Genomic DNA, 25,891 nt, shown 5'->3' on the forward strand with positions numbered 1-25,891 from the left:
TGTGATGGTGAATACTGGTTGCCAATGTGACAGCATGACAGAATCTGGAATCAACGAAGAGAAAAGCCCCTGGGCACACCTTGTAAGGCATCTTCTTGATCAGGTTATTCAAGGTGGAAAGACCCACCCAAAATATGGATGGCATGTTATGGTGGCAGCCTGATAGCCAAAAGGAGGTTGGCACTGCCTTGCCACCATGGTGACAAGTTCATCTACTCTGTCACTGCTGCAGTTCTTCACTGACATCAGAATCTACTTCATTCTGCCCTCTACTGGACTGAAGACCAGTGCTTTTTCAGGAATCCCCAGGCCTTCAATACCAGACTGAGACTGCTGAAAAACTATTGGGTTCTCAGCCTCTCCAATGGGACAATAACTACCACTGGAGTACCCAGATCATACATGCAAGCCAGTCTAATACATCCCCCTTATATACATACATACATATACATAGATATATATGTATATATAAATATATTCATTCTATCCACTCTGTTCCTCTAAAAAATCCTGACTAATAACCATAGTTACATGGACTGCTAACTGCTTCTCAGAAGCTTAAATATAAATAAACAAACTATGATCATTTGATTTGCACAAGGCCCACATGGTAAGAGGTACATAGGAACAAACTAGTAGGTAAAGAGGAATCACTCTGGAGGTTAAGGCAGGAAGGGGAGGAAGATTGCATTTGCAACAGCCTGTCTTCAAAAAACAAAAACAGTAACAACAAAACTGAAGAAAATTTAAAATGTAACAGAAAATTTTAAAAATCCTTAAGAAAATCAGAGAAAACACTTAAGAAAGTAAAACTAAAACAAACAAAACAGGACAAAACAAGCCATCCAGAGACAGGCAGAGAGAAGAATCCAGTAATCAAAGCACTCAGGAGGCCGATGCAGGAGAGAGCTGGGACATTCAGGACCCCCCACAGCAGTGAGAAAGGCGAGGAAGAGAGAAAACAGGAGCACATTAATGACAGAAGGGTCAACATTCGAACAAGAATTATACAAAGGCAGAGACACGCTTAATCCAAGTTTAATATCAGGTTAACACAAAATGAAGTTTGAAATGAAGTTAAGAAAAGAAGTAGCTTGAAGGTAGTACTATAATATTTAGTTCCACAACAAAATACCATTTTATAATTTTTATGTTAATGAGAATAATGTGATTTTTTATAAGATTCTAGTGAGCAAAGGCAAAAGAGATCACACAATACAAAAATTGGTGTTTTGGTTTGGGTCTAGAGCCCCCACTGTCAAGGTTCAAGCGCAGCTGAGTGGGCTAACGGTGCTTAAATGCCCAATTACACTTGCCAACACAACAAGCATACAACTTGCTCACTATTAGACATTCTCTGTTGTTAACAGCTGTCTTCTCTCACTAGAGAGAGCATATAGCAGCACACATAACATTTAAAATATGTGCTGTCCGGTGCATGTCTGCAATCTCAGCATCTGAGAGCCTGAGGCAAGAGTTCTAGACCAGCCTGGGCTATACAGCAAGACCCAGTCTTACAGTCAAAAACAAAGCAAAACAGATGTCAAGATTAGAAAAAATGGAAAATGATTATCACTAAGGAGTAGTAGTGTTATGAGCTTTAAAGCAACAAAATTTTAAAACTATGCAATCACCTTAATAAGTTAAATTCAAAGTAAAAGTAATGTAGTCTTTGAAATGAAGGCCTTATTAACTAGTGACACACCTATGATACTGGGTAAACACGTCCCACTAGCGGTAACTTTGTATTCCTCTGATTCCCTTTCTCTTGTTTACCTGGGCTTTTTGGTGGGGGGTTCGCCATCATTGAAGAATCCAAAAATCTTGTTTTTATCAGAGGCCTGGCTCCCTGTAGAAGCCATCCAGTTTCTAAAATAGATTAAACATCATGTACCATGATTAGATCTGTAAAGCACATAATTTACAACAGCACATACATTAAGCATTTTAATAAGCCATATACCCAATTAAGGTACTGTGGGATGCCCTCTGCTTAGCAGAAGTCTATTAGTTAACAAGCACACCATGATTAAGGAATGAAACTAGCCTAAGGGAAGTCATCTTGCAATTACAGTTCTGGCTGTGTCAGTGCTCCACACTGCCATACTGCTTCTGTTCCTGAGAAACCCTTCCTCCCATCTCCCACCAAAACCCTGCCTTGTCAACTCATGTGAAATTGTGTGATTTACACAAGGAGGTCTGGGAACCCCTGAGGACATAAAACAACCCACAGCTGAGTGGGCTAACGGTGCTTAAATGCCCAATTACACTTGCCAACACAACAAGCATACAACTTGCTCACTATTAGACATTCTCTGTTGTTAACAGCTGTCTTCTCAGACTGTAGACATGTCTCTCTAAACAAGGAAGAGATTTTAATCAAGCCACTGTGATAAACAGCAGCAATATAAGCAAAGATATGTTAAAGACCACAAACACCAATTGCAGGAAAACCAGCACTAGAGTTACAAGGATTAGAATAAGTACTACAGTGGAAGTTGTAATTGCTTCACCTTTAGTAAGCTGGTGACATTTAAAGTCTGATATAAGCTGTGTGTGTGTGTGTGTGTGTGTGTGTGTGTGTATGCATATGTTGGTGTTTCTCAGCATATGTGTAGAGGTCAGAGAATAACTTTCAAGGTCTGGACTCTTCTACCATGTGTGTCCCAAGCATCAAACTCAGGTTGGCAGGCTTGGCAATAAGTGCCTCTACCTGCTGAGCTGTCTCAGTGGCCCAGCAGTAATATTTCAACACTGGCAATGTAGAAGATAATTAAAGTAGAGTTCTGGATATGTTATTATGCCCTACTGTCACTAGCAGGACTTTACTATTAGAAAGCTTCATTATTTATTAAAGCTGTGTAATGAACTTTCTTTTGGAAACAGAAGGCTATAAGTTCCTTAACCCCATATTCCATTTCACATAATAACCTTTTCTTTGATATTAGAGTCTTTAGGGAACTAGAAGTCATAAAAATCACAAGAGTGAGGACACAGATCACCTTTCTGGTCAAATCTTTGATTCTGATCTCCAGAAAGCAAGGTCCTGGGAACCTAGGTCAATCACCAATGTTGGAAAATCTTGCCTTAACTTAATCATCTGGTGTGACTGTGAAAAGAATACTGTAAACCTGTAAAAATAAAGTCAATCTTAAATAAAAGGGGACAGCTAAATAAAATCAAACTTAACTTTTCTAGACTCCAGAATCATTGTGAATGTTGGGTACACAGAAGGTACACCACTGTCAGCCTTCCTACTCTTAAGGGTGTTTCATTTCTTTGTGTCTCAAAGCTTTCTATTTGCTCACAGTCTGGGTTTGACCATCTCTGAAATATTTTCACTAAGTTCTAATTTATATAATAGAAGTCACTTTCTTTTCTTTTTGTTTTTTTTTTTTGTTTGTTTGTTTGTTTTTTCCTCGACAGGGTTTCTCTGTATAGCCCTGACTGTCCTCGAACTCACTTTGTAGACCAGGCTAGCCTCGAACGCAGAAATCCGCCTGCCTCTGCCTGCTGGGATTAAAGGTGTGCGCCACCATGCCCGGCAGAAGTCTTTTTCTGCATAACATCTATGTTTACGGAGAACCAACCAACCTAAAATAATAACAACAAAAACGGTAACTTCTTTCACACAAACCACAATCTCTGGGGATGTGATTTAAAGTAACACTAAGGAAGGCAAACATATTTATGTGCCCTTCCCCCACAAACATGGTTCCAAAAACCGATTACTTAGACAAATTAAAACCAAGTAAAGCCATTGAGCACTGAGAAAGTATAGTAAATGAAACTTAATATAAGTTTTGAATACTGGAATATTCATGATTTAGTGTTCAATTCAAATACTAAGTCAGTTTTGTTTAAAAATTCAAAAATTGCTGGGCAGTGGTAATACAACACACGGGAGGCAGAGGCGGGTGGATCTCTGAGTTTGAGGCATCACAGTCTACAGACAGAGCTCCTGGACAGTCAAGGCTGCACAAAGAAATCTTGCCTCAAACAAACAAACAAACAAACAAACAAACAAACAGACCAAGACAAAACATAGTACTTATTACAAGACATGTACAATCTGTAACTATTAGTTAATTTAATCCCTAAAACCTTAATTGTGTATTATAGATTGACTCTTACCTGAAAATCTAAAATTCAAAATGTTCTAAAATTGAAAACATTTGGACCCCTGATAAGATGCCAACAAGTACAAAACTCTATTCCTGACAACAAATTACAGTAAAAATGCAGGTTCACTAAAAATATTCTTTACAATACCATCAGGCTATGGCTATGTGTACATAAAAAATAAATAAAAACCATGTTTCAGACTTATGCCTCATTTCCAAGATACTGCATTGTGTGAACCTAAATATTAAAAAAAACAAGAACAACAACAAAAACAAAACCCAAACCTGAAATACTTGTGGTCTCAAACATTTAAGAAAAGGAAGGGGGTCTCAAACTGCACTATTAACTTACTTTACAGATGAGAAAGCTACAGCACAAAAACCTTTGGTACTTCATTTCAGAAAGCAAACCACAGCAACGCAGCTTGTAATGCCATGTTCTCAGTAACACCACTGCTAGTTTTTTAGCTTTAAAATATTTCAAGTCCAAAACTAATTTTTTAAGTGCTAAAACTCTAGCAAGGAGATGTACTTTATGGCCGGTTCACAATCAGTCATAGTGGCAGTATGCAATATGCAGCCCGCTCAGTGTGGAAGCTGGAAGAACTGTGTGTTACATACTTCTTCTTCTTCTTTTTTTTTTTTTTTTTAGCATTTGTGGCTCTTGTAGAAGACCCAGATTCAGTTTTTTTTTTAATTTTTATTTTTTAAGATTTGTTTTATTTATATAAGTATACTGTAGCTGTCTTCAGACACATCAGAAGAGGGCATCAGATCTCATTATAGATGGCTGTGAGCCACCATGTGGTTGCTGGGATTTGAACTCAGGACCTCTGAAAGAGCAGTCAGTGCTCTTAACCGCTGAGCCATCTCTCCAGCCCCGTGTTACACACTTCTAGCTGCCGTGGGCCACCAACACAGCTCTGGGAATCAGAGAAATGCATCATTTGCTTTGTTGGATTTTCAACCTGACTACTGGTTAATTTCTGCTGCTTTTCTCTACAGGACCTTGCTGAAGGCTCATTTCAGGGGTTGAAGTTTAAGGAAACTAAAACACTCAACAGGTTCTGACTGGAATGTTTAGGTCCGCACTGAGAAGCTGAATGAAAAGTAATTCTGTATGTCTTTATCCCAGCTGTTCAGCCATTCATCTTGATTTTGAGCAGACTAATGCGGGGTCCTCAATAAAGGGATGTGTCACATGAGAAATGTGCCTATCCCAGTGCGTACATTGTAAAACTGTATCTTATTCATTGAGTATTGTTTGGGGGCAGCACTTATCCTGAACACTATGTAGTGCTGCTAAAGAGCTTCAGAGGTTAAAAAAAAAAAAGAGCTTCAGAGGTAAGTATGGGAGTCTGACACAGAATTCCTAACATGTATCAACTAGTTAGTTCACACATGAATTATGCTGTGACTACTATTTGAGCTTTCATTTAGGTGGAATTTGCTATGTATAAGGAGTGAGTGGAGTTTTCAGGGACCCCAATGAGAGAAGAAAAGCCTTCCCCAGATGAGGCTCAATGGCAAAGCCTTCCTGGGGTCTAAGTGCAGACAATGTCCACTGTAGCTGTCTACCATCAGATAATTTAAGACCTGAAGACTTCTCTCTGACACAGACTGTTCCTACTGAGATTAACTAAGCTTGCCTCCTTGTTCAGCTGTACAGGATAACTCTTCCTCCAATGCAGCTCTATAATAATAAACATACTGAGCATGGGGGTGTATAATAATAAACATACTGAGCTGGCTTTAGCTTCTCCATTAGCGAGCCTAGACCATCCAATCCCATCCTTTCTTTCTGTCTCTTCTTATTTTTGTTTTCCTTTCTGCCCTAGTCGGGTCAATCTCTGAAGCCTGGGACAACACAGTGGTAGTAAGTGGAAACAGTTTTCTGTCACATGTAAACAGAGGCATTCCTGTGGTGGTGGGTGTCCTTGTTACTCCAATGACTCTGAAACCACTGAGAAGTCCTTCAAGGCTAACAGAATATATGAAAATCAAAGGCAGATGCTTAGTGAACACTAACAAAAGTGATAGTGGTGTCTTTAACACAATTTCCAGGACAAATTTTCTGAACGAGAGAGAATACTTGGCAGGATGGTAGTCCCAAATCATGAGTGGTAGAGACAGAAGGATCATGAGTTCAAGGCCAGCTTCAGTTACATAGTGAATTCAAGGCCAACCTGGGTCTGCATGAGAACCTCTATAAAAATTCAAAACAGACAGCATTTACACTTTGAAACCTGTCATCTTCAGGAAACAGTTGGAGGGGCAAGGTAACTTTCTAAGAAAAATCCTGGAAAAAGGGGGTGGGGTGTAAAGAGAGGGGAGAGAAAGGGAGTAGTTATCTGGATGATAGATAGGCTGTCACTTAATGGACCTGGGATCTGAAACCATCAGAATCCCAGGAGCCCTCTTTCGCATCTTGGAGGCAGGGAAAGGGCAAACTCTGGCTCTTCTCTGCACTCAGCATTCAGGGGAGTCTCCTAACTGCTCCCTCATTCTCACAGGCTTCCAGGACACACTCAGCACTCAACCCAGGCAAGCTGCATGCTACAAAGAACTTGGAATAACACCATGTGAGAGGTGGGCAGATGGAATAAGGCTACTGGCAGGAAAGTCCAACATGTGTTGGTTTTTGGCCAGGAAACAAAGGATTTACAAATAACTAGTGTAAAAGATCGGCACATTTCTTGCAGCAAGCATCTCTATTTTTTGTTTATGAGAAATGATAGAGAACACTTTTTCTTCTGCAGCAACAAACAAACCCCCCAAAACCCAGAAAAGAGTTCATTCGTGTTCTCTCTCTCTCTCTCTCTCTCTCTCTCTCTCTCGGAAAATGGCAGTCATCCCATGTCTTGAAAAAAACCCAAGCCCCTCAAATCATGGCTTTTGGACCAATTCCAACACATCTGTGTTAGCAGCTGTGGTGGGTGGGGGAGGGGGGATGCTCAGTATAAGTAAGGTACTTCAAAGGAGCATTCCACAATCTTGTTGAAGCAAACACATACAGTAAAATATTTTCCCTGGAGAGTTGATAAATCCAGTCCACAATGTGGGCTGTAGCTTTTCCTACTAGTGCTCAAGGCAAGCTTGCTATGTCTTCCTGAGACTCATGGGAACAATGTAACAATGTCTAGCTGAGCAGGGATTTGACTACTTTCTAAACCAAGGCTTAAAATGTTAACCTTAGCTCCTGTCGTTATTCTTAAGCATCCTCCCAGAATCCTTTGACTTTTGTCAGATAATAGCTTCATCAAACTCATTTCTTGAAAACTTGACGCAGGAATCATGCAAACTTGATGTTGTTCTTTTACCAACACTCACTCCCATCCGATTTGTGGCAAGGGTTATCAGAGACCTTCAGAACTACCAGGCAAACCCAAGATTTCAGTAAGTCATTTCACTCAAGCTCCAAAGAAATCATATTAAAATTTCAGGCTCATGATCTTGGATTTCTTATTATCAGTTATATTATATATATATGGTGCATACATGTCTGAGCATCATGTCTGTGTTGTGTGTTTCAGAAGCCAGAGGGTGCCAGATCTCCGAGGACTAGAATTACAGACATTGTGAGATGCCATGAGAATGCTGGGAATTGAACTAAGGTCCTCTATGACAGCAGCCAGTGCTCTCATCTATTTCTCCAGCCCTTTTATCAATTATTTTTAATTATAAAGCCAAACTGATAGCTCAGTTTGCTTCCCTTGCAAGCATAAGGACCTTACTTCAATCCTTTAGAACCTTTTTTTTTTTTTTTTAAAGCAGGGTATAGTGATATACACTTTGAATCCCAGAGATGGAGAGACAGAAAGCAACAAACCACTGTGGTTTGCTGGCCAGCTAACCTAGACTACTTGGCAAGTACCAGGCCAAAGACAGACCTTGCTCAAAGCAAAACAAAGATCAAGGTAGACAGGACCTGAAGAATAACAGTCAAGGTTGTCCTCTGACTTCCACAAGCATACATATATATTTGCACCTTAACACATGCACACACACAGACACAGACACAGACACAGACACAGACACAGAAACACACACACACCCCACATCATGCATAGGGAATAAAACTATTTAAGGAGGAACAATGGAACACTGAAATTAAAATATGATTTGAATGAAAAGTTGGTGACTTTACTATGTAAGAAGTATCCATTCTTTCACTGACATCAGAACCTACTTCTTCAGGACCCCATTGTGTTTTGAAGACCAGCTGAGACACCCAACCTCACAGACAGAACAACTACTGGATTTTGGGACCTTCAGTTAGTAGAAAGCCATTGTGGATTACTTGGGCCACAGGCTATAAGGCATTCTAATAAATCAGTTTTGTTCCTCTATCTCTAGAGTGCCATGACAACTACACCTAGGATACACAAAACCCAAAATTCTATCCCCAGCATCAGGAAAGAAGGAGGGGAAGGGAAGGGAAGGGAAGGGGAAGGGAAAGGGGAAGAGGGAAGGAGGAAGGGGGAAAGGGAAAGGGGGAAGGAAGGGGGAAGAAGGGGGAAGAAAGGGGGGAGAAGGGGGAAAGGAAAGAAGGGGGAAAGGAGGGGAAAAAGGGGGAAAAGGGGAGGAAAAGGGTGAAAAGGGGGAGAAAAAGGGGGAAAAGGAAGGGGGAAAGAAAGGGGAAAGAAAGGAGAAAGAAAGGGGAGAAAAAGGGGAGAAAGGGGGAGAAAAGGGGGAGAAAAAGGGGGAAAGGGGAAAAAGGGAAAGGGAAGGGAAGGGAGGAAGGAAGGAAGAAAGAAAGCAGGCAAGAGAGAAAAAAAAACTTTAAGCCCAAATATGTATGTTTTAGCAAATGCTTAAAACTTAAATTGCTGCTTTTAAAATAGTGAGTTATGTATATTGCTAACTTCAATGACTTACATTTCATGCCAACTGTGTACACACAAAATGTACACAAATGAGTAGATGTCTGGGGATACCAGAAGATGCCATCATTAATTAGGCACTATCTTCTTGAGCTGAAAATTAACAAGTCTTCATTTCATCACAAGAAAAAAAAAATCAAAATGACTACATATATCCCAATAATTCTCAACCCAGTTCATTTTCTTGGTTATTTCTGACCTAACTAGTAATGAAAATTACAAAAATAAATTTTTGATAATTAAAAACTTCATATTTGCTGGGCAGTGGTGGCGCATGCCTTTAATCTCAGCACTTGGGAGGCAGAGGCAGAGAGGCAGGCGGATTTCTGAGTTCGAGGCCAGCCTGGTCTGCAGAGTGAGTTCCAGGACAGCCAGGGCTACACAGAGGAAACCCTGTCTCAAAAAACCAAAAGCCAACCCCCCCCCCAAAAAAAAACCCCAAAACTTCATATTTTGACATGAAATTTGGCAAATTTTTATCATTAAAAACTACACTATAATTAGTGGGTAGCACATACGTATAATCCTGGAATTTAGGAGACTGAGGCATGAGAGTCACCAGTTTTAGACTCTTGTCTCCAACACCAAAGCTGACACTCCTAAACATAACTGGCTATAGGAATAAATAAATTCATTGGCAGCATTAACTAAAATATCTTAGAGGTCTTTGCATATCAGTATGGAATCCAAACCTCATTAATAATCAAGCAAGGACAGAAGGAGAGTGGACATATGAAGTGATCTGTTCCACTATTGTTCTTAGAACTAACAAAGAAAATATTGTATAGTATTAACTGGCATGCACACACTTGGGAGCTCCACCACACTGGGAGCAGCTTAGTTAGTAATGTGCTTGCCACATAAGCAAGAAGACATGAATCTGACCAAGAATCCACATAAAAAGGCCAGAAACGGTGGTACACACTTGTAACCTTAGAACCAGGAAGGCAGAAACAGGCAATCTGTAAGTGGAAATGATCAAATCCACTCTTCTCCCTCTGAATTATGAGAGATGGAAAACAGAGCCTACAGCACACTAAGTATGTACTCTACCACCAAACGACATCCCAATTTTTGAATGGTACGATCTTTAGTTTTGGAGGTTTTGTTTGTTGTTTAACTGCTGGGTTTATAAGCATGGAATCCAATTCCACCTGTTTACTTACAGTGTATCAACCCGGTTGTTCAGTTACCAACTGAACCCAAGATAATGCATTACCTGGAACTGCCTGATTTCAAGTCAAGACACGAAGGTAGGTATTTAAAGATTACGTCTGCAGATATTTATGGAATGGAAGTTCCATGCCTAACTACTGATTTACTTTGGCTTACGAACAGTTTAAAACTAACTCAGGAGAAACTCATTTCTAGAAGTCTGACACATTCAATTCCTTCCTGCAGCCTCTATAGAATTCCTCAAATAAGCTTGTGCTTTTGAGGCTTGAGGTCTGTCTTTGCTAAGAATGCTCTTCCCTGGCCATATGCATAGGTCACCAAACTTTTATTCAAATTATACCCGATGATCTGAGCTACCCTAGCTATCCTGGTTAGAACTGATGGTGGACAGTCTCGTCTTCCGACATTCAGTCTTCTGACTTTTGATTTCATGGCAAACATCAAACCTTATCCTACCTACTTATTAGTGAAATATATCTATACTTGTGTTTATTACGTGACTCCTACATTGGAAGGTAAGTTCCTCAAAAACAGAGATCTTCTGTCTGTTTAGTTCATATACACATTGTGGGACAGTGCCTGTGCACAAAAGTTAGTCACATGTTTATCAAAAGAACTAACCAGATGACATTCCATGATTGGAATGACAGGGGATGAATCAAGAGATATTTCCTTGGCTAAACAGGCACACCAACAGCTGTCTATAGTCACAGGTACTTGGGAGGGCCACTTAAGCCCAGGAGTTTAATATCAACCTGGAAAAGAGAGAGATCTTCCCCTATCTCAAAAGGGGGATGGACAAAAAAAGAATCTATTACTAATTTTAATGCAGTAAAAACATCACAAAAGGCTATTTTTTAAGAGGAACAAACAGAATAATTATGTACACAAGCAAATCAATACCCACACAATCATTTTCAGATACCCTAAATGGTCATAAGAGTTAAGGTAATCTGATTTAGCAGGCAAAAATAGCAGATTTAAGGTTTGACGAACACCATCTGGTATTAAATAAACACTGTACATCTAAGTCACCTTACTTGTTATTTATGTGCAGGCGAATGTGTGTGTGTGTGTGTGTGTGTGTGTGTTTGCTTGGAGGTCAGAAGTCAACCCTCAGGTGTTGTTCCTCAATCTATCCATCTATCCACCTTGTTGTTTCAGATAAAGTCTCCACTAGGACCTGGGACTCAGTAATTAGAATGGGCTGACTGGCTCAATAATCCATCTCTGCCTTCTTAGTTCTGGGATTTTAAATGATGCTTTTTATGTGGTTAATGGGAATTGAACTCAGGTCTTTATGCTTTCATGGCAATCATTTTACAAATTGAGTTCTCACCCTATACCCAAATTACCTTATTTTTGCAAGTGGAATATCCAAAATGTAAACTGATTTTTAAGGGTAGATTCTTATTTATTTATTTATTTATTATATGTAAGTACACTGTAGCCGTCTTCAGATGTACCAGAAGAGGACATCAGATCTCATTACAGATGGTTGTGAGCCACCATGTGGTTGCTGGGATTTTGAGCAGTCAGTGCTTTTATTTTAACCGTGGGTGTGGAATATGGGACTGCTTTGGACTGTCCACAGCGGCTGACTATGATTTGCCTCATGCCCTAGCAGAGGCATGGTTTTGCCAGCTGCACAGTTTCTGTGATGGTGAACATTTGGAACTCTGGGAGCTTTTCAGAGTGTTTATAAATGTTACAGCCCCAAGAGCCAAGGTTGGTGGTTCTTGGTCATTCAGGGGGTTTGGCTATGGTGTGTTAGTAGAAACAAAAGGAAAGATATTAGATTCAGGGATTACATCTCCCTCGCCCTCACTCTTGCCCTCCCTCTCCCTCTCTCTCCTCTCTCCTTTCTTTCCTATCTAGTGATAAGGGGGTAAAACGAGAACAAAGGATGAGAAAAAAGAAACCACAAACCAGCCACATCTATCAGTGTGTTTTATGAACCAGAGCTACATGCACTCAACTCAGCCCATTTCTAGTTTGATTATATTCTGCATATGCCTATATAGAATTTAACACAATAATTTTATTAGTCACAAGCTGTTGAATTCTCATGTTCAAATATATATTAAATGTCAGGCACAGCATCAAGACTGCATCCATTATTATGGATGCATCCATATTACTTCCCCCAAAACACTACACAGCATTTATATTTTACTGGATACCACTCTACTCTGAGGAAGATTCTGTTATGACTCTGTATCACAAAAACCCTAGATAGTGCAACTGATTAAGCAACTTGCTTAAGTCACCTATTACGCAGTAGTTAGGAGACACTAACTGCAGAGTCAACTTTAAGACACAAAGCCAGAATAGCACAGCAGACACAGAGTACTGACTTCAAAGTCAACCTTATTATGACACAGTGACATGTGGTATCACGGAACCCTTTATGGGACATGAAATCCTGGAGACAAAATTCATTGAAACCGTGTTGCTGTTTATCTTCCTTTACTTCCCGATGCACCTAACAATTTAATCTAACATTTAATTCCATTCTTAACTTTTCCTAGTTTTCCTTCTATCCCCCTAGTGAAAAGATCAATCACCCTCTCTTTAGTCTACAAAATAGAAGGTCTGAAGGCCCCCTCCAAGTCCACACAGTTCTTTCCCTCCCCACCACAGCAGTCATACGGTCGAAAATACCAAGTAACCCACAGAGTCCTGGCTCACATCTCTGCATGCTTCAGGCCCATGAGATACAACTTTCAAGTTCAGTGAGGCTGCAACTGAGCACATGTGGTTCTTTGAGACAGACAGTATTTCAAACTAAAGGTCAAAAGAGTTTAAAAATTACAGTGTACCACAGACCTCTGAATGACAGGGATGATATTTGCATGTTAAAATTATGGGCAATTACCAAATTAATGTACTGACTTTATAGAAACCATTTCAACAATTCTTTAAGAACAAAAGAACCAAAAGTCACCTAAGATGTGACTAAAGAGGCAATCTTTAACTATCATGATAATCTCTGCAGGATTTGTTGTTCTAATAAAATGGGCAGGAAGCAGCCACTGAGGGTAGCAGGCACCTCTCCTCTTCCTTGGAGAATAGATCCCGTGTACATTGCAGGGGGAAAAAGTTATATAGAAATAGTTATATAAGCCGGGCGGTGGTGGCACACACCTTTAATCCCAGCACTCGGGAGGCAGAGGCTGGCGGATTTCTGAGTTCGAGGCCAGCCTGGTCTACAGAGTGAGTTCCAGGACAGCCAGGCTACACAGAGAAACCCTGTCTCGAAAAACAAACAAACAAAAAAAGCAATAGTTATATAAAAAAGCAATAGTTATAAAAAAAAGCCAGAGGGCTGGTAAGAGTACTTGTTGCTCTTGTAGAAGACCCAGGTTTGGTTCCCAGCACTCCCATCTTACTTCATAACTCCAGTTCCAGGAGATCTGGTGTTTTCTTTTGATTTCTAGAGGCATCCAGCATGAACATGGTGCATAAACACACAGGCAAACTACCCACACTCTAAAATAAATTTTTTAAAAGGGGGACCAAAATGGAAACACCCTTTCACCCCAGTGGAGAAAACTACTGCAGACCCTATTTATTGGGCAAAAGCTCTTAGAGGATGCTTAGAGCATCTATAATCATGGCCCCATCTTCATATCAATGTAAACACTTCCTTCCTTAGAGTGCCTCTGCTTTGTCCTAGTCTTACAACCCCCTTTGTAGTATTTTTCTGCCAGTTCCTCTCCCCACCCCCCAACATCGATATCTTAGCAAATTAACTTTTTAAAACAGTAAGTTCTGGGCATGGTTGCAGAACATCAAAAAGTGGAGGAGGATATGGCTAGAAAGATGATCAAGAGTTAAGCAGCAGTTAAGAACATCAGCTGCTCTTCCAGAGGACACAAGACTGACTCCTGGCACCCACATGGCAGCTTACAACTGTCTGTAACCCTAGTACCAGGGGTTCTGACATCCTCTTCAGGCCTCCTTTGGCACTGCATGCATGTGGTGGACAGACGTCCACAGGTGCAGGCAAAACATTCAAATACATAAACGTAACTGATGTTTTTAAAGGTGGAGGCCAGTTTGCTTTACGCAGCAACCCTGTCTTAAGTGAACACTTATGACATAAACAGAGCAAGATGTGGTGGTACCTACTTATGATCCCAGCTATAGAGGTAGAAGCAAGGAACTTCAAGGCCAACCTAGGCAACTTAGCAAGAATCTTGCTTCTATAAGATAAAGGGGCAAAGATCTGTACGGTTCAGCAGTAGAGAACTTACCTAGAATAATCTCCATAACTACAAGAACAAAGTCAAGCAGTGGCAGGACAGGGCAGAAGTACATTTCTACAACTGGCTGGGGCTGTGAGGCACCAGGATGAGAGGGAACCCAGGGAGAAGGCAGCAGAGGACCAGGTGCTCTCCAGCTCCATCCCACGGGTGAGATGCCTATAACAAAGTACTAACTTGTGACTTCTAATATCAAGCTTTTCAGTCAAGAGTTTAAAAGGCTGACTGACCTCAAAAAACCTGAAGATAACTAAGATAAGAAGCATAAACATCTGAAAAAGCCAAGGAAATTTATAGGTAATTTGGTTTCTCCTTGCTATGTACAGATATCACTGTGCCCACTTCCATAACACTTCATAAAATTTGTTGACTTTGGGCCTTATGTAAATAAGACTCTCTTTCTAAGTACTCCCAATAAAATAATAAGAGAATAATTTTGTAAACTATAAAAAGCTGAGGATGTTCAATGAGTTCTTTGAGATGGAAAACAGAACTTTAGTTGCAGACCTAAAGATATATATGGATGAAGTCTATTCACTACACAATTCTCTGCTAACCCAGAAAACAATCTCATTTTCTCTACCTCCCAATTCAAAGGTTTAGAGAAAACCAAAATGAAATCTGAAATTATTTGAGTCAATGACAGCCAGGATCATTAGACCTCCAAAGAAATCATAAAAGAGTTCATTTGTTTCTCAAATTACTAAGTATCTACTAAGTGCAAGGCCCTTCTCTATGATAGTGAATAGAACAGAACAGAACAAACCAAACCAAACCCCCAAGTCCTGGTGGAGTCCACAGTAGTGAAGGTAGACCAGGTAAGAACTACTCCTGGAAACTGAGAAAGGACAGGGAGATGGGGGCACCTGACTTTTACAGAGAGAGCACATTAGCCAGGTGCTCTGAAGCCAACCTGGAGAAGGAACATGCTATTATTGCACATCAGAGGCAAGGTACATTCAGGTAGAGTTTCCAGTAAAAGCCCTCCAGTCACTTGTGGGAAGTAGAGCACAGATCTGAGAAAAATCTAAAAGACTGCAACACTTCCACCTGCAGCCTATTGCACCCATATACCAAGAGCATATATTATAAAAAGAAGCAAACTCGGGGGCTGGAGATGGCTCAGTGGTTGAGAGCACTGACTGCTCTTCCGCAGGTCCTGAGTTCAATGCCCAGCAACCACAGGGTGGCTCACAACCATCTGTAGTGCCCTCTTCTGGTGTGTCTGACCTCACATACAGAGACAAATCTGAGAGAAAAGAAGAATCAAACTCTGGCCTGGCAGCACAGGCTCTAACTTCCAGCACTTGGGAGGTAAAAGTAGGAGGATCAAAAAATTCAAGGACTTCTCAGCTAGTTAGTGAGTTCAAGGCCAGCTTACTATATAGAGAAAGGAGGGAGGGTGAGAGGGTTAAGGGGTGAAGAGAAAGGGAGGATAGAGAACAGGAGTGGCGACTAGTAAGAGAAAGGGTGAGAGGAAGAACAGAAGAGGGGAGAGAAGGGGGGAGAGGAAAGGACAAGGAAGGAGAGAACAGCAACAAAGAATAGAAAGATCAGACAAAAGTTGACAGAGACCTTAAAACTGAAGAACATGAATGGGCCCACTGTAACATGGCAAGAACATAGAGGAAAGCCCATCTCATTGGATACTATCATGAAACTACATGTGTCAGGATAGAGAGCATCCTCAAAGCCTCCAAGGAGGGAGAAAAAGAAACAAGGTCATGTAAAAAGAATGTGAAATGGTGTCTCTAGAGCAGTAACCTTCTCCAGAAGACAGCATAGCAACGTCTCAACGTTCTCTGTGAGAATTACTTCAAATCTTCATTTCTTAAAGATTTTTTTTTTTTTTTTTTTTTTTTTTTTGGTTTTTCGAGACAGGGGCAGAGGCAGGCGGATTTCTGAGTTTGACGCCAGCCTGGCCTACAGAGTGAGTTCCAGGACAGCCAGGGCTATACAGAGAAACCCCGTCTCGAAAATCCAAAAAAAAAAAAAGAATACTTTGATCTTTACATTATACCTTAAAATATATTTTTTTACAGTTTTAAAAATGCAAATAATGGGCTAGGGATGTAGCTCCAAAGTGGGACATTTGACCAGCACATGCTAGGTCACAGGTGAGAAGTGATGCATGATGGTTAGCTCTGAGTATCAACTTAACTGGCTTAAGAAAGCCCCCCACATAGTACACTTCTGAGTATGTCTGTGTGGGGATTTACAGAGACAACTGGATCATACGGTTCGACCTAATCACTGTGCCTATCCTTTGATAGAATCCCAGTACAACAGAATTAATGGGATGCAAGTGGAGAAAGGAAAGAAGTGGAAGCTACTTGGAGGAGGTCATCACTGGCGGCATGCCCTGGGGAGCTAGTGTAAGCTATGAGGATACAAAAGCCTCTTAAAAAAAAAAAAAAAAAAAAAAAAAAAAAAACCTGCTTGAGGGTCTAGGAAGGTAGGTGTTCTGAGGTTGGCAATGCATGTGATGAAGGTTGGAGGATGTGAAAAACTTAAATGATGACAGGAAGGTAAGTTAAGGCATATGGGAACAATGAAAAATGCTTCAGATTTTCTCTTCTCGCTGTGCTACTGTTGTATACAGACTTCAAAGTTCAGAGCTTTAAATTAAACTAAATTATGTTAATACTAACATATCTAAAATTTATCTCTTTTGTAAACCTAAAAACATTCTTATAAGCTTCAGAGAATCTACTTGAATCCACCTCTGACAGATCAAATGGATTAGTCAGGGCTCTCTAGAGTCACAGAACTTATGAGTAGTCTCTATATAATAAGGGAATTTGTTAATGACTATAGTCTATAGTCCAGCTCCCCAATGATGGTAGGCAGCAGCTGTGAATGGAAGTCCAAGAAACTAGGAGTTGCTCAGCCCCACAAGGCAAGCAGGCAGAAGAGAGCAAATCTTCCTTCTTCCAATGTCCTTATGTAGAGCTCCAGCAGAAGGTGTGGCCCAGATTAAAGGTATGTGCCACTGCTCCAGGATCTGGGACTTGCTTTGTCCCAGATGACCTTGAACTCAGAGATCTCTCTGTCTTAATCTTTTGGAATTCATAGCCACTATGCCTCAAGATCTCCATGACAAGATTCAGGTCAGAAACTTGTATCTCCCAGCCTCCAGATTAGGATCATAGGTGAACCTTCCAATTCTGGAGTGTAAATAGTCAAGTTGACAACCAGGAATAGCAACTACAATCCACCTCTTGTCAACTAGACACAAATATATCATGTTCACATGGAACAATAACAAGAACATGAATATGCTTAACATGATATAACTATTCCTTGTACAATTGCAAACACATTTGTAAATTTACAATGGGGCAATGTCCCTTGGGAATATTCTTTTAGTATCTCAACTTAAATACCAATTGATGTTAAAGAAATTGGAAGATAAATATGTTCTTAACAAAATAAAATAGAAGCATTCATATTACTTTATAATCCTCATTTCTGCAACTGGTTGCATGGCTTTAGCTGGTATTTATAACTACATTCCTCTACTACCCATTCTCTATTTCCTCTATCCTCTGCAAGCACCTCAGCAGGTCTTGGCTCTTTTCCTGGAGGAGTGACCCATATCTTCGTTCCTGATGGATCTGTGTCCCTTGTCTTAGTCAGGGACAAAACATCATGACCAAGAAGCAAGATGGGGAAGAAAGGGTTTATTCAGCTTACACTTCCACACTGCTGTTCATCACCAAAGAAAGTCAGGACTGGAACTCAAGCAGGTCAGGAAGCAGGAGCTGATACAGAGGCCATGGAGGGATGTTACTTACTGGCTTACTTCACCTGTCTTGCTCAGATTGCTCTCTTATAGAACCCAAAACTACCAGCCCAGGGATGGCACCACCCAAAATGGGCCTTTCCTCCTTGATCACTAATTGAGAAAATGCCCCATGGAGGCACTCCCCCAACTTGAAGGCTCTTTTCTCCATGTTAACTCCAGCCCGTGTCATGTTAACACACAAAACCAGCCAGTACAGGTATATATTTTACATACCAAAGCAGACCTCCAGGTTCTCCCATCATCCCTCAGTCCCTGTTACAGGTGATACCCTGCCCTCTGTCCTGAACTTTCCAGCCTAGGGGTTGCACTTCCCCTCCCCAAGAAGCCATTCCTTATTAAATGCAGACATTTTGGTCTCTCCACTTCCTCTGCACCTTCTCTCTGGACTTACACTTTCTCTCTTGTCTCCTCCCCTCTGTTTCCCTCCCCATGGCAGAAGCAACTTCACTGACCCCCTCCTTGTGACCAGTGGACTCCAAAGACCTGAGAGCTGCTTCCCAATAAACAATTATGCTTGAATTGACTCTGGACTCTTCCTTCTTATTTCCTGGTCAACATAACTGCTCTACCAGGCTCCCTCTACCATGATGGACTTACCTCTGGACCCATGAGACAAAGAAAATCTTTCCTCCTTGATACTTGGTCACAGTGTCACAAAAGTCTAATACAATTTGAGACTAATAATTGGAGTACCTTATGCACACTAGACACTACATAAATTTATCTTGCTGCTTATTACAGCAATCTTATTAGGTAGGTATTTTTAATTCATTTTACAAATGAAGACTGAGGGTGTGAAACTTAAATGTTCATCAACAACAAAGTCTCCAGCCAAAATCTATTGTGTGTGTGTGTGTATGAGTGTTTTTGACAGAATATATGTACGTGTACCACCTGAGTGCCTGGTGCGTGGCACAGATATAAGAAGGTGCTGGGATCCCTGGATCTGGGGTTATGGATGCACCCACTAGGTGGGTGCTGTTGAACCCAAGTCTCCTGCAAGAGCAACAAGTTCTCTAAATCACCAGCCCTCCTAACCTATTTTCAAAGCTCCTTATTTTTCCAAATATCAATCTGTTTACTTGAAGCACAGGAATTTCAGTATCATATAGTTGTTTATACTATCCTCTTTTCTGGATGAAAAATTCAAGGCACAAAAGTTTTAAGTAAATCACCTAAGAGACAAAATTCTACATTCTCTATTTCTTGATTCCTAGCTCACTTACAAACAATCTAACAAGTATTTATGCACCCAGTCCTATTCTATAGGCTGAGGCTAGCTGATATTCTCTATGTACTGACAGTGTGATAGGCTTTACAAAAATGCTTTAATATGTATTAAGTTAAGCCCCAGGTGGCCCAAAAGCGGCTAACAGTTATAGTTTCAGACACACTAAAGTAAGTTACAGATGTAGCTTAGTGGACAGATGCATGTTTAGCTTATATAAAGGCCAAGTGATATAAAATACTCATTTGGCCATGATAGTGTACACCTGTACTGCTGGCACTGAGGAGGCTAAGCCAGGAAGATCTTGCTTTTGAGAACAGCCTGGGCTATATGCAATGAGACCTTGTCTAAAACAACAATGGTGAAAACAGCTGGGCAAGAGAACCAACTCAAGTTTGAGGATAGCCCAATGCAAGTGACTATGAGACCAAGCAATGGCTAACAGCAAGATCCTTATCTCAAAACACCAATAAATTACCCCAAAACAACAAAAATAGTGGAAATTAAACTATATAAAAACACATACACTGAAACCAGTTTGTCTGTCTTCAAATGCTTCTTGGCCACCTTGTACTCTGTCATCTCCAAGACTTACAGGCCACAAGTCTCTTCGGGATCACCATTCTGTATTATTTTTCTAATGAAAAGTATACTGTTTCCCTAATTAAAGCATATGAGCATAAGGCAATGGCTAACATGCATAAATCTCTGAGCGTGATTCATATCATCAACAAAACAAGTGTATACAAGATATGCAGCTCCGACTTGGAAGCATCTAGTCTACTCACCTGCTAAAAGGAACACTTCCTGCTTGGCAACAGTAACTTGTTTTTTTCTTTTAAAATATGGTAATGGTATTGTGGTTGTGTTAAAAACAAGGTCTTACTTTTTACATATAGATAACAAAGTTTCAAATAAACTATCTGGGATTTGAGCCAGAACTATCTGGGGTGGGGTGGGGTGGGGCAGGGGGTGCAGGAGACATTTCGAGTAGGTTTAGATAAGATTGGTCCTGTGTTGGTTAATTGTTGAAACTGGTTGATTCATAGATGGGAGTTTAGCATCTGCTCCCCTCCACACCAGAGGGGTTTAGTTTTAGTTTGTTTTGCTTGCTTTTTGAGAGTATCTTATGTAGCTTACTTAGGCTGGTCTTGTTTTCACTGTGTAGCCAAAGATGACCTTTGACCTCTTACATCCTGCTGCCTCTGGTGATCTGAGATAAAAATAATGGCAAGCCCTATATCATACCAACTTTATTTCTATTTGCTCATTTAAATTTTTACAGTTAAAGAAAATGAGAGTCCATAAAAAAATTGGAGAAAAGCCATGATAATAATATGGTTTGATGAGAACTATGAATGCTCCCCGTTTTGATTGTTGTACTATCCATTCTATGGCTATTATTTTTAGAATAGAAAGCATAAAATAAAATTATCTAAAGAAACACTCATTCCTAGTGCATCACCTTTGATTTTAGTTTTTACTTTTTCTAAATAGGCAGGCCAAGACTGTGCACAGTCTCACACAACAGAAAAAAACTTTTTTCTCATCTTTTTAATCTTGCAGGTTACCTGCTATGCTCACACTTTTAGAAAACCATTGTACTAGAACACATAGGACCTGTAAGTAGAAACAGCCAAGAGTAATTAGTAGGGGCATACGAATAGCAAACAAGAGACCAAGCTGAGAAAAACATCTTCTTCATCGTCGGTTTTCAGTAAGGACCTTGAATGTGCAATGTGGTCATACTGTCTTAGGGTAGTAGGGTAGGGATGTACCTCCTCAGTCTTTGGTGTTACTGGGCTGGAGACTGGACAGACTGAACTCCTAAGCTAGTAGACTCGTGTGGACCATCTCTAGCACTCTCTAGTGACATAGCTACTTCTTCCACACTTCATGAAATGACAAAGTCCAGGAAGCACTAGTTCTAGCTGCACCTTCGGGATCATTGGTCAAAAGCTAGATAAAAGTATGAGGCAACTGAAGAACAGGGGAATTTCTTAGAAGTGCTGGTCTGTGGCTGGGTGTGGCTGGGTGTGCCAGCAGGCCTGCAATCCTAGCACTCAGAAGACTGATTCACAAAGACTTCAAGGCTAGTCTGGTAAGTTCTAGGATAGCATGGACTTCATAGTCTTAAAAAAAAACAAATAAATACAAAGAAAGAAAAAGATGCTTTAAAAAATAATTACTAGCCGGCGGTGGTGGCGCACACCTTTAATCCCAGCACTTGGGAGGCAGAGGCAGGCGGATTTCTGAGTTCGAGGCCAGCCTGGTCTACAAAGTGAGCTCCAGGACAGTCAGGGCTATACAGAGAAACCCTGTCTTGAAAAACCAAAATAATAATAATTACTATTCACATCCACAACCTACCTTATAAAGTTATAGGATTCTCTTCTTTTATAGAAACAGGGTCTCACTATGCTGGCCTGGAGTTCACTATGTAAACCATGTGGGCCTCAAACTCACAGAGATGTACCTGCCTCTGCCTTCCAAGTTCTGGAATTAAAGGTGTGTGCCCCTAACACCTGGCCTAGGAAGTCTTTTTTTAAATTATTTGTGTGTGTGTGTGTGTGTGTGTGTGTGTGTCTTGTGTGACACAGGAAGCACATGGACATCAGAAGGCAACTTTATGGAGTAGGTTTTCTCCTTGCACCTTTATGGAGTTTGGGAGACCAAACACCTTCACAGGCTGAGCCACCTCAACAACGCCCACTTGGGAAACACAAATATCAACTCAGTAGAGTGGAATGGGGGTGAGATGCTAGGGAGGGAAAAAAATCTAGATTCATTGTGTTGGTGCTAAATACATTCAAGGTCAGTCTGAAACAAACTTCATTTGTTAAGGTCAAAAGAGAGGCTGTGAAGTGCTCTTTGATAACCTTTAAAGGTATACTTAGAGTTGTATAAAAAAGATCAACTGTTAAATGATTAAAAAAAAAAAAAAAAAAAACCAAAGCAAAACTACCTGTCAAGTTCACAGCAACTTACTGGGGACTAGCTCAGTATCACCAAGCTCCCAGAACTACACTTTCCAGGAAATCACCCCGAGTTCTTGCTAATCACTTCTCTTAATCTCCCTAAAATCATAAAACACTGTCCAAGTACTTCCTGCTCTCAGGCAAATGGAATCTCTAGTTAATCTAAAACTGGCAAATCGTTGTTTCAGGAGCACAACTTAGCATTCTGCAACTAGCCAGTCTTCCACGGTGCTTAAAGTTCCTCATTAATCAGTCATTGTCTATATTTATGAAATACTAAGGCAGCTTTTGTGCTTTTCTATAGGATAGCAAACATCTTTTAAAAGTTCTTTTTAAAAGTTCTTTTTAAAATTTTTTATTACATTTATTTATTGTTTGTGTTTGTGCCTCCATGTGCTCAGTGCATACAAACACATGGGGTGAGAGAACAAGTAGAGAGCCGTCAGTTCTCCTTCGTGTGACTCAAGCTGTAGGCTTGGTGGCAAGTACCTTTACAAGTTGAGCCAACAATCAGGTTCTTTATGTAGTTATGTAAATAAGCTGTGTTTGACCAGATCTGTAAAAGTGATGACCCAGTAACAATGTTTCCTTCCTTGGGATGGAAAAAAAAAAAAAGTTTGGACAAGAGGTGTTTCTAATCAAAAAGATAAGATGAAATTGGTGAGGAAGTAGACAATGCCCCAAATAGCTCTGGTTGGAATTTCTCAAATGAGGAAGAGGAAGAGAATACGGGTTTGAAGGAAAGAAGGATGTGGGTGCATAAACTGTTTTGTTTTGACACAGTCTCTCTATGTAGTCCTGGCTATCCTGGAATTTGCTATGTAGACCAGGCTTAACTCATGAAGATCCCTCTGCCTCTGTCCCTGAGGGCTGGGACTAAAGGCATGCCCTGCCACACTAGGCCCTAACTCTACTTTAAACTGTGAAATGCCATGATTCATGGGAGAAGCACTAAGGAAACCGTAACTTTTGTAATCACACGGAGAGATAAACAGCAAACCTGAAATCTTTAAATTCTTCCTAGAAAATCATTTGTTAAGGTCAAAAGAGAGGCTGTGAAGTGCTCTTTGATAACCTTTAAAGGTATACTTAGTGTTGTATAAAAAGATCAACTGTTAAATGATAAAAAAAACAAAACAAAACAAAACTACCTGTCAAGTTCACAGCAACTTAATGGGGACTAGCTCAGTATCACCAAGGACTAAGTCTTTTCCTCCCAGTGACGGTTATCTTTATTTTCAGGCATTATAGTGTGCCTAAAACTAAGAACACAGCTTTGTGTTGCTAACAATGGCATCTGAGTTGTTTTGTTTCGTTTTTTTCTTTCTTTCCTGCCAAAGAAGGCCAATTCTGTAAAAACAAATGTTAATTCTTGAACAGTGAAGAAAAGGTAAAAGTATAAACATTTTTCTCGAAATTCTTCCAAACCATAAAAGTCCCATACCCAATATAGGAATGTAATTAATGTAATGATGTGATTTTAAATCCTGATGTCCATGTCTTGGGAAAGGGGGCTTTTATGTGACTAACACGTGATCCTCAACAGTTTAGAGACATTAGAACATGGAACTGGAGCTTATCAGAAAGGATAATTCTTTTAGAGTGGAATTTCTCAACTTTTATATACGTGTTCTACTTGTGAATTTATTGGTGAGAGGGGACAAAGCCATTAATAGAAGAAACAGTCAGTGTTTCCCAAACTGTTCCCATGGAACTACATCCAGATCACTTATCTTATTACAGAAATACAGACAAGTCTTCCCACCATTCTCTACTTTCGTTCTTCACGTCAAAAAAAAAAAAAAAAAAAAAACTGACAGAAATATAACTGTTCAAAATGCCCATAAACAGACTGGGTATGGGGGTGTAGTCTTTTATTCTAGCACTAGGGAAGCAGAGAAAAAGGTCCGTGAATTCGAGGCTAGCCTGGTCTACAATGTGAGACCTTTAAGACAGACAGACAGAAAGCAAACAACAATCCAACCTAACTCAGAATCACTGCAGCCACATAAACTATTTGTGAGCTTACTATATTAACAGGTTTGGGGATGAAAGAAGTCCTCCAGTAATTTACATCAACAGCAGCTGCCAATGGCACACATTGACTGTATAGCTGGTAATTCACATTTCAAGGACAGTACTTAGCAGGGGGGAAAAGACTGAGGAATGGGATGTGGCTTCTTTAATGATCATCTACATTACAGCAGTCTAGTTGGTTTCCCGGATATACTTTCCTTTCTGATCTGTCCTGCTTTGTATTGCCACATTCCTCTCTACAATACCACTTGCAAGGGATTTCTCAAGAAGTTTCAAAGATCCAACTATCACATGAAGTTTAAATTCTTCAACTTCTAGTCTTCTGAGGCTATTCGCCTGTTCAACTGTTTCACATGTAATGTGGCTTCCTTTTGCTAATTCATTTTGGAGGGAGAAACACCTAAGCCTAATTCAACTACTCATTCTGTAACCGAAATGCAATCTGGCTATCTTGAAGGAAGAGTCACTAGTTCTCACGACATCCCTTTAGCATCAGCTTCCCCAGCAAACGGCATGCACATCCCAAGGTGTTTTCGAGATTACCATTCCAAAACAGCTGTTCATATTCCCAGCTGCCCTTTGGCGATAGGAGAGTCGTCGTTTGCAGTTCGGGAGTCTCTTGTAGGAAAGGGGGAGAGAGAGAGAGAGAGAGAGAGAGAGAGATAGGGTTCGACAGTTTCAAGCTATGGAAGGAAAGACTAAAGGAGGCAAAGGGGGGAAAGGTCTGTGCTCTTTACTTTCCTTGGGAAGAGTAGAGACGGGAAGAAAGAGGAGACCCCAAGAAACGAACTCTAGAGAAAGGTCAGTATAAACCCGTAGCGCTCTCGAGGTAGGACGTATGGGGAGGGGGTCCTGGATGAAGGAAAAGAACCGTCATCTGGAGAAGGACTGGTTACAAACAACGCGAAACAAAGGGGTTGGCAGTCGCAACGCGGGAGGTTGGAATATGAGAGATCAGGGGATCTCCGGAGGGCGAGCGGCAAGAAAACGAGAAAGACCACCACACGTCCCTCTGAGGACCCGCCGAGGACCTGGTTGCTAAGAGGGACGAGACAGGTGCCGGTAAAGACTGAGGAGCAGCCAGCTTCACTTCTAAGGACGCGGGGGCGGGGAGGTGTTTCTTCGTGGAGTCGTGCCCCGAAGCGAGACACGCTTGCCAGGGCAGTGCTCTCCAAGAATGGAGATCCGGGCCATGCGAAAACCGTTGGGGCACCGGCATTTCCCAGCCCTCGCCTGGCTTCCCCACACACTCACCGCGTCTGCTCCAAACGCCACCGCTCCAGCTGCAGCTACCGGCCGGCGCAGCCGCACTGAGCGCGCACCGCCCCACGTGACCCGTAGGCTACCTGCCCACGTGATCAGCAGGACCCACCCCCCCACCCTTCCTTC

The 25,891-nt window shown here is 40.9% G+C and overlaps 1 protein-coding gene across 4 annotated transcripts in view; it reads right to left on the reverse strand.

The window, feature by feature from the left end:
- The window catches only part of Siral1 (SIR2 antiphage like 1), a 53,341-nt gene extending 27,518 nt beyond the window's left edge, over positions 1-25,823 (reverse strand). For 3 of the 4 annotated variants that reach the window (XM_029481589.2, XM_021171374.3, XM_021171373.2), the window contains exons 1-2: positions 25,757-25,823; positions 1,777-1,869 (exon numbers count right to left, since the gene is read on the reverse strand). In XM_029481589.2, the coding sequence (XP_029337449.2) occupies positions 1,777-1,862 (86 nt within the window). In that variant the 5' untranslated portion in view covers positions 1,863-1,869; positions 25,757-25,823. Of the gene's footprint in view, positions 1-1,776; positions 1,870-25,045; positions 25,119-25,756 lie in introns of those variants that run through there. The other variant, XM_085844518.1, reaches the window with a different exon arrangement.
- Between the last annotated feature and the right edge of the window lie 68 nt (positions 25,824-25,891).

The sequence above is a fragment of the Mus caroli genome, unplaced genomic scaffold (genome assembly GCF_978045245.1).
Source record: "Mus caroli unplaced genomic scaffold, Mus_caroli_1 scaffold_11, whole genome shotgun sequence".
Taxonomy (NCBI): Eukaryota; Metazoa; Chordata; class Mammalia; order Rodentia; family Muridae; genus Mus; species Mus caroli.